General features: G+C 39.7%; 1 protein-coding gene across 1 annotated transcript; it reads left to right on the top strand.

Moving 5' to 3' along the window:
- Nucleotides 1–4,747: 4,747 nt before the first annotated feature.
- LOC145441050 (uncharacterized) lies at nucleotides 4,748–11,861 on the top strand. Its single transcript, XM_080318834.1, has 5 exons — nucleotides 4,748–5,758; nucleotides 6,418–6,549; nucleotides 7,205–7,318; nucleotides 8,070–8,172; nucleotides 10,256–11,861. The coding sequence occupies exons 1-5, from the start codon at nucleotides 5,674–5,676 to the stop codon at nucleotides 10,518–10,520; spliced, it is 699 nt and encodes a 232-aa protein (XP_080174960.1). The 5' UTR covers nucleotides 4,748–5,673; the 3' UTR covers nucleotides 10,521–11,861.
- Nucleotides 11,862–14,562: the final 2,701 nt, after the last annotated feature.

Here is a 14,562-nt window from a genome sequence, read left to right as displayed (position 1 = left end):
GTGAAAGATTTAGTGCCCCCTTCTCGTCCCATCACAAAATGCAACCAGAGTGTTAGGATCCCAATGGATAGTTTTATGACAAGTAAGATTGTGACTGTTGATGAGAGAATTCTCCAATATGAAATTCGGACTATACACAGAGAAAGAACCATCAATTGAAGGTAAATCGCTCAACGCGGGAATTTTTCAGATACTCTCAAGCCCTTTAATGGGGGTGGGCCCAGTTTGAGAAACACTGCTTTAGACAGAGTATCGATCGGGTTCCAAGTGTCACATGCATTACAAAACCCGAGTGTTCATTTAAATGCTAATTTCAATTTACATTGGATTTGTAGCATGTCCACGAGAAACATAGATTTCGTTTTCCTGAGCACTCGGTGATTAATTCGTTGGATATCAAAGTGGTCTAATTATCTGGAGTAGCAGTATAGCAGTAATTTATTATATACGAAGCAGTAGTTCTTACATTATTTCAACGCGTGAGCAACTGTATAAAATGATCGATTCAAAATTGCTTACCCCTCACAAGATATAGGCGATCTTTTCGGATTTCGGGCAGATTACAACACTTCAAATTGTATTAAGAGCCAACGGTGCAGCGAACTATAGGGCAGGATTCGTATTCTGCCCAATAAACTTTCAGTGGCGTAGCACGACTGAAATTTAGGAGCAAGACAATGTACATATTGTTGTGATGGCACGAACATTGTAATGAAGGGAGAAATGACATCGCACTTCAAAGTGGGGCATCTAGCCAGGGTTGTAATGACTCGAGTCCGACTCGAGTCACGATTTACTGGTGACTCGACTCAAGTCATTTTCCCAAATTACAGAAATGACCTGTCTCGACTCGACTCAATTTGTGTTTTGACTCGACTGGAACTCGAGTCATTGCGCATGACTCGAACCAAGACACATGCCTCGAGACTCAGACGGGCAATACCGACATTTCATTGCAATTTCGAAGAATAGTAAAGTAACTAAACCATTGTGATTTGGTCTATTGGTACTGGTAGTTGATAATGCGACCAGAAACTGCTAAAATTGAGGATAATTAGTATGTTATAAATGGGAACCATTTGATATCATCACGCAGGGTTATAGAAGGTGTGTTTAACAAGACTTTAACTGGAAACTGAGCAGTTACCACAATGACTTGGACTCGGACTCGAGTCATAATATCATTACTCGGACTCGACCCTCTGCTCGATGACTTGGACTCGATGCTGAATTGAAAAAGGCTTGACTTGACTCGAGTTAAAACTTAAAAAATGAGATTGTCTTGTGACTCAGAGCCGTGTGACTTGGTTACAACCCTGCATTTAGACAACATATAAAGCTTCGCATACTCTCCGTGATTACGATGGCATACTCTAGTCGTAATAAGTAAACTTTACCCGTGATGTGGTGGAAGATCATTTATTTATTAGTTGTTGTAGTAGTAGTAGCCCTTGACGGGCAATATATTCTCGTTACAACAGTTTTGAATTATGTATTCAATAAATATCGTTTGTGTGAGACTAGCTGAGCGACCATGTCACACATGCTTCAAACCATCATGAGCCCGATGATATGCCGGATGTACCATCACCAATTATACGGGCTATAACAATTTGGAATTTGGAATAACAAAGTACTGAACTTTGTGCGCAATTACGGATTTCCGCCATTGAATTCTCATCAATATTAAAGGTCAGCGCGACATAGCTTAGTTGTATAACCGCAGCTGCAACACCAATGGGTTGCGGGTGCGAGTCCGACCGATGTCGACTCCAGAATTCATGCAGAAGTGTGAGAGGTTTATCTAGGCTCCTCCTCGCCACGTGATCTGCATAAGCGGACACTTATAATTAGCTCTAGAAGTAGGCTGTGCCAGAAGGTGGTAAATACGGAATACAATATTAAGACTATCCGCCTGGTGTAAAATGACCAATGTAGTCGAGCCTCCGTGAATATGAAACAAACAAACTAAAGGTCAGCATGGATTTTCGGGAAATGGGATCATATATCCACGATGCACCATTATTCAACGCTCATATTTTTGATCAGGAACTAAAGACTTTGTTGTTTTCACGATTTTGACGCAATTTGCAGTTGACGAATTTATTTTAATTAGTCAATAGATTCGCTTACATTGAACGACATTCCCGCAATATTTAGCATGCGAAAATATTTATCGAGACGATAGATTTCACCTCGTTGGATGGAGCCGTTCTCACTTTCATTCGAGTGCCTTGGAGTCGACTTTTATCAATATAACCATCAAAGGCTGTGTCGTGTTCCATCTAAAAATAGTACATTGAACGCTCTCGTATTCGAAATTTCATGCTCGTGACTTCATATTTTGTGATACGATTGTTGATATAGAATGTTCTTTCCAATTCTCTACTAGTTGCTGACGATTATATCCCTGACGAGTGTCAGCCGAGAATATTCGGGTTCTTTTCGATATGAATATACTATTCAACTGTATATTGAAGTTCTGTACCTCATAAGAAGCTCTTCAAATAATTATCCGTAACTTACAGACTCGTTACAACTTGTCATGACTCGAAAGAACTTGTGACTAGAAAGTGCGAACTCGGTGCCAACACTGCTAACCACCTTAGATCCACACTTCAAGTCACAGCGCAGTGGCGAGGTGGCGTATAGTGGTATAATTCACAGTTGCAACATCAATGGGTTGCGCTTTGCGCCGTCTTTATTCCGATAGCGGATAACCTACCATAATTTCAACACCCAAAAAGAAGAGACTTTTTGCTGGCAATTGAAACAAAGTAGAATTGTCACGTTTGAGTAAGAAATAAGAACTTGTATCAACATACCCCAATGTAAAAACAAGAACTTGTCTAGATGACTAGCGGTGATATCGTTAGGGTATGCTATTTTTAAAAATTGCGACAGATCCTCGCATGTGAAAAGGTCTAGATGTTACAGAGAATGTCGAACAATGTATGTAACAACATTCAAGAAAGCATGTATATCCGCGGGTGCAAAATTCGTGCTTTATCATATTTCCACCATGGCATGGGGTACGAAATGCGAACAATGACGACAATAGAACATTTACGTGCGAAAGGAGGACAAATCATCCTAAAATACCTGCGATAGAAATGACTGTGCTGCCGTGAATAATTACGCGGAAATATATGGGTATGTTGTCTGCTCTCTGTCACAGACCAATGTAGCCTAAACATGACTCGCAAAGAGTCCGATATTATGCGAATATTTCACGATTTATCGAATTGCGTTCGCAGGAAGAATTACAAATTCTTAATTGACAATTAATTTCACGACATATGCGATCTAGCGAAACGATTACTCGCACATATTTACACTACCTAATCGCTCTTTCTGCTACCTATATAATCTGGAAATCTAAAACTGAAGTCAGCATATGCGGTGAAGCACAGAGTTTCAAGTATTTGCAAGCGAATGATTTTAGTTGAGCATAGTGAAAGACAATTTTGCCGATTTTATCGATTAATTATATATACCAGAATTGGTCTCATTGCACTTGGTAATTATTTCAGGAATGATGCATAGTAATATAGCTTACACAACGTCGCGTTGATATAAGACGACCGGTACTTAGCATAGAGGCATTGGTGTTGCCCATGTTGTAGAATTGGAATTTATTCAATTCCAACCGACACTGACCGAATTGGGTAATATTATACATACCAGTATCAAGACTTGCCCTGCTGTCTAGCCCAGTAGCCATCGAATATATGCCAGCACAGTACAGCCACAAGCACATACATGATTCGTCTGATAGAATATGCATGGGCATGACCATCTCATCCTGGAAGTAACTAAAACGGACCTATTAAAGTTAGGATGTTCAAGAAAACTCCTGATTTATTGGGGGAATTCAGGGGAAATTCTGTACAAGATTTCAAAGCATGACATCGTAAAAATTTCTATATCATGGATGATGTTAAATTGGCAAGTTTGCCATTGCTGGTCATCCCTAAAATATTTGATGGACTCATGTCGCTATTTCATAAATATTGCGAGGTATTTTCAACTGGGTGGCAACTTACGATTCTCATAAAATCTTTTAAGATGCCCGAGCTGTACAATAAGGTAAGTGCGGTCATATGTAGGCTTACATGCCACTGAAAGATGATTTCGATTAATGTCCAACCAATTTATATCGCCATTATGCTCTTTAATGATATCGAAATAGGGTTTCACGCTGAATTCAGAACATGGTTTCCTCCTGCAATTTATGCTAAACCTATTGGAGAGGCAGGTTATTCGACAACATCGCTCGGAGGTTGAACCCGAGACAGAGATGTGATTTTTAGTCACCTCAAACCACTATTTCGTCCCATAACGAGGTGTTCGCAGTGACGAAAAGCGAAAATCGTTTTTTCTAATGCAAATGATATATTTCACTAAACTGGTGTATTTGTTACATTTACCAGAGAATGAACAGCGTATAAATCCGTCGCTCAGTCTTTTTGTAATCGTAAAAATGCAGCTTTTGTCAAATAATGAAACAGATGATGAGTTTCAGCTGGATGCTGGTTTGCAAACCCTGGGATAGGATATGTTAAAGGGCTGTCCCAAGCGATTTCAATTCTCGTAGTGATGATGTTATGTGATACGCCTTTTCACCCATGTTAGAGTTTTAGTCATGAATCACACTACGATTGTTTTCGAGTATATTGAGGCGAGTCATGGGTTGGGCGAAAAAATTTTGTGTACTAAAATATTTCATTTCATTACAGTCTTTTTCAGGGGGTGTAACGTAACAGGTATTGATATGCAAGTAGGTAATGTTTTAAATATCTATTCAATTACAAGTACAATCGTAGCAATTTCCAGGACTGGATGAATAGCCTACTTCAGTACTTTCAAACAGTAGAATTGCTTCGTTATGACACCCATCTGTTTTTCTTCATAGTGTGAATGAAATGCATTTAATTGAAATACCACCTGAAGCGATTTACAGAATCCTTGCTAACAATGTTACATTATGACAGAAGTGAACCTGTGTAGCTGGCCGGGTATGAATCGGGCGATATTTTTCAAACATTTTCTGCAACAGAATCCCAAGTGATAGAGAAACTATAATACTCATGACAGCGTATCTAAAATGATTTTATTCTGACCATATGTCCGCTTAGATCTCTGGTAAAAACGATTATATCTTGCGTCTGATTGTTTGCCAATTGTAGCGGATCATCTCCTTGCATTCTCATTCGTACCTCAGGTGTCTTCAATCCCATTTCGATCAATTCTGGTCATTTGGTAACTCAGCCTAATATACCCATTAACATCTGGCCGTTTTGACTGTACATTCTGTGGTTTAGCAGTGTCGTCAGCATTAGAATTCTGTTGTTTCCATTTGTGCGATTATTAGAACAAAATATGTCTAAGGATGACAACAAGGTTGCATACATCCTAAATCCATCTCAGGAATTTTGTTATTGATCAAAATAAGCCTGTATAGTATCGGTGCTAATTTTAGCCAGGGTCCACATGTTAGAATATCCACGGTCTACAATAAACGGTCTACCATAAAAAAAAACACCCTACCTTACATCTAGTCGATCAAAAAGATAACTTGTAATACCAAGTATCTACTTCATTTTTTCAATAGCTTCCCAGAAACTTAGGGGTTAAGTCGTTAATTGTCCTAGTATTATTTTCCCTCTCCTAATGGATAATGCTACGACATCAACTGGTGCAATTACTACAACCGCCCACCCGAAGTATACGCAATTGATCGATGGTACTCGTGAAGGTATTTATTACTTCGCCTTAGTTAGGTTTACCGATGTGTTGCCTCAGTTACCGGAGAAATCAGAATAATTGTTTTTAAAACAAATTCATTCATTCATATTCGTCCGCTTGTATGTAGCAAGCCAACATTGAAGCCCAAGATGATCACATCAAACTATCTATGAACTAATTAGTATATGACTTTCTCGTGAGAAATCTTTCATAAAGATGTATGGAAATATGACTTTGTCGTAGATACACTATAGCAATTGCCTATACTCCCAATTCGGTTTACCCGGACACGAAATAGGCACATTCCCTCCTGCAAACTTTCTACTAGTAACTTGTAACGTAACCGGTGTTAATTATATGTCAATACGGATCGAAAGCCTGTTAGATTTACTAATTTTACAACGACGATGGCCGGGGTCTTCTTGGTTGGAGGTTGATGATTGATGGAACATATTGGAGCCTTCCAGTCTCCATGGTCCATGATATATGATAGTTTTTTTTTCAAAGGTATTTTCATGAATGATTATATAAATACGCAGCATGATTCGAAAGAATCCATAATTTTGCAAACCTCCTGTATACGATATTGCAATCGATCGGAAATGATTTTGGGTTGATGTGATCACACATCATCGGATATCTCTCAAGTATGAGCATTATTTTTCGCAGTAACGGTTGCAGACACTGCGAATAATTCTACTACTTTCATATCAAGCAAAGCCACATTACAAGACAATGTGACAAGGACAAGTGCCGACATAAAAAAGTCGACTACCAGCTTCAATGCGACTACTTCATCAGGTTTGCAGTGATACATGAGAATGCGGATTAATCCCCATTATAGAATCTTGATATATATGAATATATCTTATGTTATGTAACAAAATCAATTTGTTTTTATTCGATCTACCCAGAACACATTTCATTAGTTGTGCATTCCCATGCTACTCATATTTACTTCTAAATGGATCAAGTTCCACGCCGGTGAGACGCATAGATTTAGGTAAACCGGCATTTTGCAAAGGCTCCAATATAGTATGATATAGCATAGTATGCAGCAATACATAAATGCAGGCATGATGGTACAATTTAAAAATGAGACATATGTCAACGCTATTTGTATCTCTATTTGAGCATTATTAGGCCCTAATATTCAAAATAAATTGTGAACCCCGCTATTTCAACATTAGGACTACACTGTTCGTTTTCATATTACTAGAGCAAATGTCGCCGTTGCCTTCTTCGAGGCCGTTGTATCGCGTCAGCAAATTTAATGGCATATGGAAAATGTATTCGTCAGAATGATCCTCACTAGGCGTTCGTAGAAATCACTCGAATTTCTGTCGACCTTCGTATAAGGCATTATTGTCAATTCTCATGACGAGTTATTTTGCTTGATAAGACCACGTATTATTAGATAACATTTCAATGCGAGTATTTGCACTATGTTTTTCAGTCACGGTTGGATACACGACTAAGAACTCCACAACCCACAGCAATGCGACATTAGCTAATAATCCGACAAGGACTAGTGCCGACACGAGTAGCTTCAATACGACTGCTTCGGCAGGTATGTATAGACATGCGATACTACAGGGTCAGGATAAGGCATCAACGCGGAACGTGGATTGTAAAAGGTCGCCGCACACGATATATTTGTTCCACAAAACAGAATCTTGATGTGTGATAATTGTAACCAGCAATAAATGAAAGAAGACTTGATTAACTCGTCTAGCCTCCACTAAGGCATGGAATGGTATGGCATGGAATGGGAAATGTCCATATACTCCGTACCCGCCTCAATCATTCCATACCATACCTTAATCATCCGAGCAAAATAGCACAGGAAATAACTTCCAAGTTCAACAAAATGATATTAATATTTATGTAACTGCTACCTTCACAGAGTCACGATTTTAAAACTCATCTTCGTTGTTTATGGACTAGAGGTTACGATAAGCGAAATGTTTACTGTAACGTTGTAATGCGACAGCGATCGAATATCATGCATTTTCATGATATTCAGATTGGACTAGTAAATTATGATTATTATTATATTCCTTCATATGCAAATCAACCAACTTTTTTTTTGTCTTCAAATAGATGTCGACGGCGTGGTTGAGTCTGAGTTGCAATTTGAGATATAGGCTACACATAAACCGGGCACTGAACGATTTTTTGAGTTATGCAATCTATTTGACAAATCAAAAGTTGGATCAGAGCCATGCTTCTGGAAAAATGCTAAATACTTAGAAATTTCGATATCATACCATACTTCAAGCCTTTCGGTTTTAAAAGATGAGTTTGTTCTGTCTATTCAGGTGCGGAGACAACAGATCCAGGAATTTCTACCGCTGTCATTGCATCCACGGCTACCCTGGTGGTGTTGATTTTAATAATGATTTGCATCATAATATACATGAGGTTGGTTTCAACTGTTGTTATTGTTGTTAGTTATTCGGGGTGTTTCGACAAATTGGTCATTTTACACCAGACCGATATTCCTTCTGATGTTTCGTATATACCGACTTTTAGCACGGCCAATTCTAGGCTTTTTTAAGACACCGCATACGCGAATTAAGTGGCGAGCAGGAGCCTAGATAAACCTCCGACACTTACGTAGGAATCCTGGAGCCGACCTCGGTCGGACTCGAACCCTCACTGATGGGTGTCGCAGCGATGGAACGTACCACTACGCTATCTCGCCACACGTTTCAACTGTGGTTAAGCTATATGAGCATTATTCAGGCCAGTGACAGTAATTGGCGAGATAACAGGATGCAACCTCCACAAGCTTTATATTTCAAACTTTCGCTTTTAGGAATTTTTGAAATAAGGTCACTAAGCTCGATACACCGCAAATGTGGAATCGAACTAAGTCACTTCAAAATGTTTCAAGTCGAGCTACGACTCGGGTGATGCAAACACCAAGTCATCTCAAACCCGTCCATGCAAGTCTATTTAAAGTTCCATAATATTTTCATCCTTGCCGTTAGATTTAATGTGAGGATGTAGGCTAAGCCTTGTCAAACTTCTCGAATTTGATGCCGCTCCATTTCCATACTGCTACGATGACATGGGAGTCACGGGTTGTTGATGCAACTCGCTAAGAATGTGGTTCGTGGTGACTCCATGCCTTATATATTTCCATATCAACGATGCTTTTCGGATGGCTCAATGAAGGGGTCTCAAACTCAAATGTGCACGCGGGCCAATTTCCTACTTTTTGATGGCGCCGCGGGCCGCAGCACCAATAATATGGGAATTCAATGTATTTCCGAGTAGGCCTTATTTGACGGGGTGTTGCTGGCTGACATTCCACACGCATGTTGAAAATGTGATTTAGCCTACTATTGTGAATTCACGCCTGGCACGAAAAAAAATCACATTTAGAAATAGTTGAATAACGTTGCTGCTGTACTTGGCATAGTTGCTGTATATTTAGTTATAGACACCATGCGAGAGTAAAAATGCATCAGGACATCGTAAAAGCTGTCGCGTTATAATTTTGCAGCCAGCGGACATTTGACGTGTCACAATTCTAGGTAGAATACTTTAGAATTTTACAAAGATTTATCTGATACAAGAACATTGGAGCAGTACAACCAAATCCGGGTTTCGGGCATACTCCTGACAACAAGGCTAATGATCTTGTCATTACCTAAGTCAAATGAAATCAGCGTTAGAGTTACCTTCGAATATTAGAGCAGATCTATAACAACTTGAATAAACTGATTACTGTGTCTTAGCAATATAAATTTCTAATCGCCGAAGTATTCATTGATCTTCCACTGCGTGGTAAATTTTGAAAGTGATGTAATGTGAAGTTTAATGAGTAGTTTCAGGCTTCAGAAGTAGTTTTGGGGTGAATTTGCAGTTTTCTAATTTAAAAAACAAGATATTTCGCAGTTAAATATTGTTGCATACTTCGAAATCCAAAATACCGCCGAGGGCCGCACAAAATGGTCTCGCGGGGTGCGTGTTCGAGCCCTTTCTCTGGCTTAATACATGCTGGTTATAATCGACATGTAATTGTGTGTATGGTGTAATGTCAGTACGCTGTAAGTACACGTAAGTGCTGCGAGTCTGAGGGCCAGTTAAGGAAAGACGGAAACTGTTTTGTTTGTGGTTTTCCTGTTGACGGAAGGAGCCATAACTTGATACTTAGATTCGACGACGGGTTGTAGACTGTTAGCAAATGGTCGATGGTGGCTACGTCAGAAGATGCAATATGAACCATCGTGAACGTGACACCGTGGATATATCTACGACCTCAGACTGATTAAATTTCAAATGGAAAAAACGTAATTAGTTACAGCTATAAAGTCATTAATCACGAATGGAGGTAATTGAAAAACAGCCATTTGAGTGAGTAGGGCTAGTACCCGTAGGCGATATCCACTACAGTGTTCTGAAAAAGTAGATCGCTTCGTTACTCACTACCTCTGATCAATTCCCAACGATGCGTATTGGTGACGGTTGGGTTATATCAAAACATTTTGTTAAGGAATCGTCCCAATACGGGCATCCGTAAGCGTGCTGACGCAAATGTCAAAGAAACCGAGATACATGAGATGGATGACGCTCAAGACCGGGCTTCTAGCGTCCCGTGTCTCGATGACAACAATTTGACTTATTCAGCGATGAGTTCCCGCACGAATAGGACAGATCCGACATTGGAAAAGTCGACGACTTATGATCTTGCGGGGGATGGTCGGCAATCCACCGACAAAGTTCTGCCGAAGGATTGCATTCCGTACGGAGCCTGTTAATTGCTTTGCAGTGTGAATGCAAGTGGAGATGATGGGTTATTGGGATCTGTGTTCAACTATTTCGAACTTTAATGGTTTTGTATAATAAACTTACATACATGGGTTTTCTTTAAAGGAGGTTTAGAATTTGAAATTATATAGGAATGTGATTGATGGTGTATTGTACTGTAACTTACGAGACATGATGTAGGATTGGAATCGGGATTGATTTCAATTAATTTTAGGCTTTACTATGAGGACATCTCCTTTCGTCACAGACGTGATGGGCACTGCTTATTTTAATTTATGGATTTATATATGTCGGTGTCTGGTAGAATCGCTTTAACCTTCCCATTTTTTTTGGATTTACCACTCATCATGTCCATTTTGATCATTAGACACATTTCTCATTCCTTTATAAATAAATCGTTAAATTGTCGTTACATAATAGCAGTACTGGCCGTTTCTTAGGCACACGCATTGCAGGGGAGTCATAATGACTCTGTAATTTCCAACCGACAAGATCAGTCATGCGTGCAATGATATGCCTATAAACTAGGAAGTATTACGCTGCCTGTCGATGAACGCTTTCTGTATGTATTATGCCTACATACATTGCAATATATTCGTCACATCTGGATATGACTCGATTCAGTATAACCAGCAATATAGTAGTCATCCTATTATGACAATTATATAGAACAACGACGGTATGGCTACGCCAGTCATCATCGGTAGGAAAAAATTGAAGAAAGTTTCTAGCCGACGTCAAAAGCCTAGTACATTCTTGATGCCGTATCAGTTGTAGCTTTGCGAGATTTAGTTTAAGCAAAACTTGACACGCTGACACCGCCGACAGCATTGAGAACCGATCCAAGGCAAATAGAAAAGCAGTCATGCACGTCCCTATGCAAACGAATTGTCCACAAAATAAATGATCATTTGGTATATATCCTTTTGATGTAAGGCTGGCCGATATGTTTGCCTCGAAATTTGACTGATGCCGTCACAATACGTATATCAAACGGTACTAATGAGCCAAGCCACAATGATGTGGGTTTTATATATCGCCAAGCATGTCATTTACCCATGCATTCACATAAAAGACTATAGGTACACAACAGCAGTTGTATTATGGTACACGGTGAATAGTTAGAAAGTCAGAAAAGTCAGAACAAAGTTCGTTTTCGTGTGCTTGACGATGGAGATGCTCGCGAAGAGCAAGGCCATAGAAGAGCGGGCAATTATATCTCCCGGGGCCAAAATGTGTAGCAGAAATTACGTGGCCGGGCCGAGACAAAAGTTCAGACTATTTTCTGCAGCGTTCTGCTTTATTTCTAAATTGAAAGCAGTGAATTGCACTATAACAGGCCTGGGCAAAGTGCGGCCCGCGGGCCAAATGCGGCCCGCCTTACGATTCTGTGCGGCCCGCGAAAGGCTGTTTGAAATTTTAAATATCAAACCTACATTTTAATTTTGCTGCATGGACTAAAACCATACGATGTATAAACTGGACCGGAAATTCTTTTACTATCAAGCCTGTTCATTAACATACCGTGATTACGCAGCCTATACGTACCTCGCATGCCTAATCCAGATTAAAACTAAAGTCAATGTAGCAAGTTATGCCGTCAGAATTCAAGTCACAAGAAGTCACCAAACCTTCTTTGGTGCCATTGTCACATTATGCATTGCACGGTCTGTGTTTCAAATTGTTACGTGATGTGTTTCCAAATCCATAATTCGTGAAACAAGTGAATCGTTGCCCATGATTTCTATGACTATATCACCACCCATGAAGGATGTCAAAAAAATAAAGCCGAAAGTTGAAATTTAAAGATGCAATCTTCGCTAATCAACATGGCCATTTCGGTAAGCTGCACTCTTCCTAAAAACCAGCTACCAAGACAATAAGCAATATATTATCCTTAGGACCGTAACTCCCGCACCACAAACCCCCCAATTGCGTGGCGAGCTCGACGGGCGCCCAAAATTTTTTCATGAGTGAACATAAATTATGGGGTATTTTTTTGAAAATTTATGCAACTTCATTCAATGGTTTTTAGAATGGGCATGTCAATGTAGCAAGTTATGCCGTCAGAATTCAAGTCACAAGAAGTCACCAAACCTTCTTTGGTGCCATTGTCACATTATGCATTGCACGGTCTGTGTTTCAAATTGTTACGTGATGTGTTTCCAAATCCATAATTCGTGAAACAAGTGAATCGTTGCCCATGATTTCTATGACTATATCACCACCCATGAAGGATGTCAAAAAAATAAAGCCGAAAGTTGAAATTTAAAGATGCAATCTTCGCTAATCAACATGGCCATTTCGGTAAGCTGCACTCTTCCTAAAAACCAGCTACCAAGACAATAAGCAATATATTATCCTTAGGACCGTAACTCCCGCACCACAAACCCCCCAATTGCGTGGCGAGCTCGACGGGCGCCCAAAATTTTTTCATGAGTGAACATAAATTATGGGGTATTTTTTTGAAAATTTATGCAACTTCATTCAATGGTTTTTAGAATGGGCATTTCGGCGTTAGCCATTACCGCACCACGGCGCACCAAGATAAATGAACTTTTACCCAATACAGGATTCCGAGATGGCACTGCAATTGTAACTGCAGATCAAATTAACTAAGTAAAGGTAATAAAGCTCGACAGCGAGAAATCTTGACCGAAAAGGACTGCCCTTATGTTGACCGAAAACCTCAAGTCCAATTGTCCATAGGCAATATTTGCCAGTGAAGGAATAACAATCGGGAATCGGGGTCGTCTTTTTAGTTTGGTACGCTTCGGCGATTTCCGTATCTTTTCACATAGCAGACGGGAGGTCACGAAATAACAACATGTAACTTAGGAATAATACCAACGGGCCCTCCCGAATATTTCCAGGACAGTACCCCATTCAGCTTCAGCGGTAAAACTGAGTAGGCCACTAGTGGGCTGAGAGAGATTGAAAAATATAGCAATATATTTGCAATTACCAATATTATTGACCGATTGAATCATGAATCATCAAAAAATTCCGCGCTAGGTGCGATTGGGGCACTGACGTTGCTAATTGGTGTATACAAGACATCTCGTGCATCGTGCATCTCGTTGGGGACTGGTATTGATAGAAAAACGCGGATAGCGGTTTAAAGAGTGTTCAAAATGTATTATGTTTCACATTGTTCAAAATATGACGGCAAATAGGTATTTTTTAGGGTAATTAACCGTCACTTTGTCATTCCCCAATATCAACACATCCAGTGAGCACCAATTCGTGTAATACATTGCCTCCAATTTAGAAATAAAATCAACACGCTGGATATTCTAAAATTTCTGACTCGGCTCGCCAACATATTTCTGCTCTCATTTGGCCCGCGGAGAAAAATAATTGCCCACCCCTGCACTATAACCATGTGTTATTAAGTGGATGCGTTAATGTTAGGCTGCGTCCATTGCTGTATGTTGATAAAATGGCTTTGCTTTTTTGCCAGCCTCACCAGCAGGCAGGAATCAGCCGAGTAAATGTGTTCACTGCATAATTTTTCCATAATGTCAACTGAAAGTATAATCTTTAAACACAGAGACCTGTTCGGTGCTCACCATAAACTAAAAAGATCCGTTTACGACTGATTTCAGCAAACAGATATTTAGTGCTCCAAATCTTGTTGAAATGTGGACCTTAAGCCGCATTTTCCATTGATTGACATAACATCGTTCATGAGTGAGGATGGTCGCTGATCTCATGCACTGATTGCATTATCCCACGAAGTAGGATTTGGAAACGTATGACGTAACAGTTTAAAGCACAGACCTGGCAACAAACAAAATTTTACATTCAATATCGAAGCAGGGAATTATAACTATAATTGTTACGGCAGACTTAGCTATATTGGCTATATTTTGAACCTGGATTACTCGCACGGCGTACGTCGGTAACGTAATCACGGTACATATAGATAAACTACACCTGAAAGTGAACGCATTTCCGTATCAGTTTATACAGTATTTTTGGCCACGCATTAACTTCACTTACTCGATGTTATAGGCTAAATTCCATGGA

This window comes from Botryllus schlosseri, chromosome 1 (genome assembly GCF_051294905.1).
Source record: "Botryllus schlosseri isolate E-star chromosome 1, Bs_hap1, whole genome shotgun sequence".
Classification (NCBI taxonomy): Eukaryota; Metazoa; Chordata; class Ascidiacea; order Stolidobranchia; family Styelidae; genus Botryllus; species Botryllus schlosseri.
Note: the sequence above shows the minus strand (reverse complement) of the source record. Positions and strands in the feature narration are given on the sequence as shown.

Excerpts from the sequence above, each read along its gene's own strand:
- LOC145441050 (XM_080318834.1), top strand. The coding sequence starts at position 5,674 with ATGGATAATGCTACGACATCAACTGGTGCAATTACTACAACCGCCCAC. Across the intron at positions 5,759-6,417 it reads GATCGATGGTACTCGTGAAG|TAACGGTTGCAGACACTGCG; the intron begins GTATTTATTACT and ends TATTTTTCGCAG. Across the intron at positions 8,173-10,255 it reads TGCATCATAATATACATGAG|GAATCGTCCCAATACGGGCA; the intron begins GTTGGTTTCAAC and ends CATTTTGTTAAG.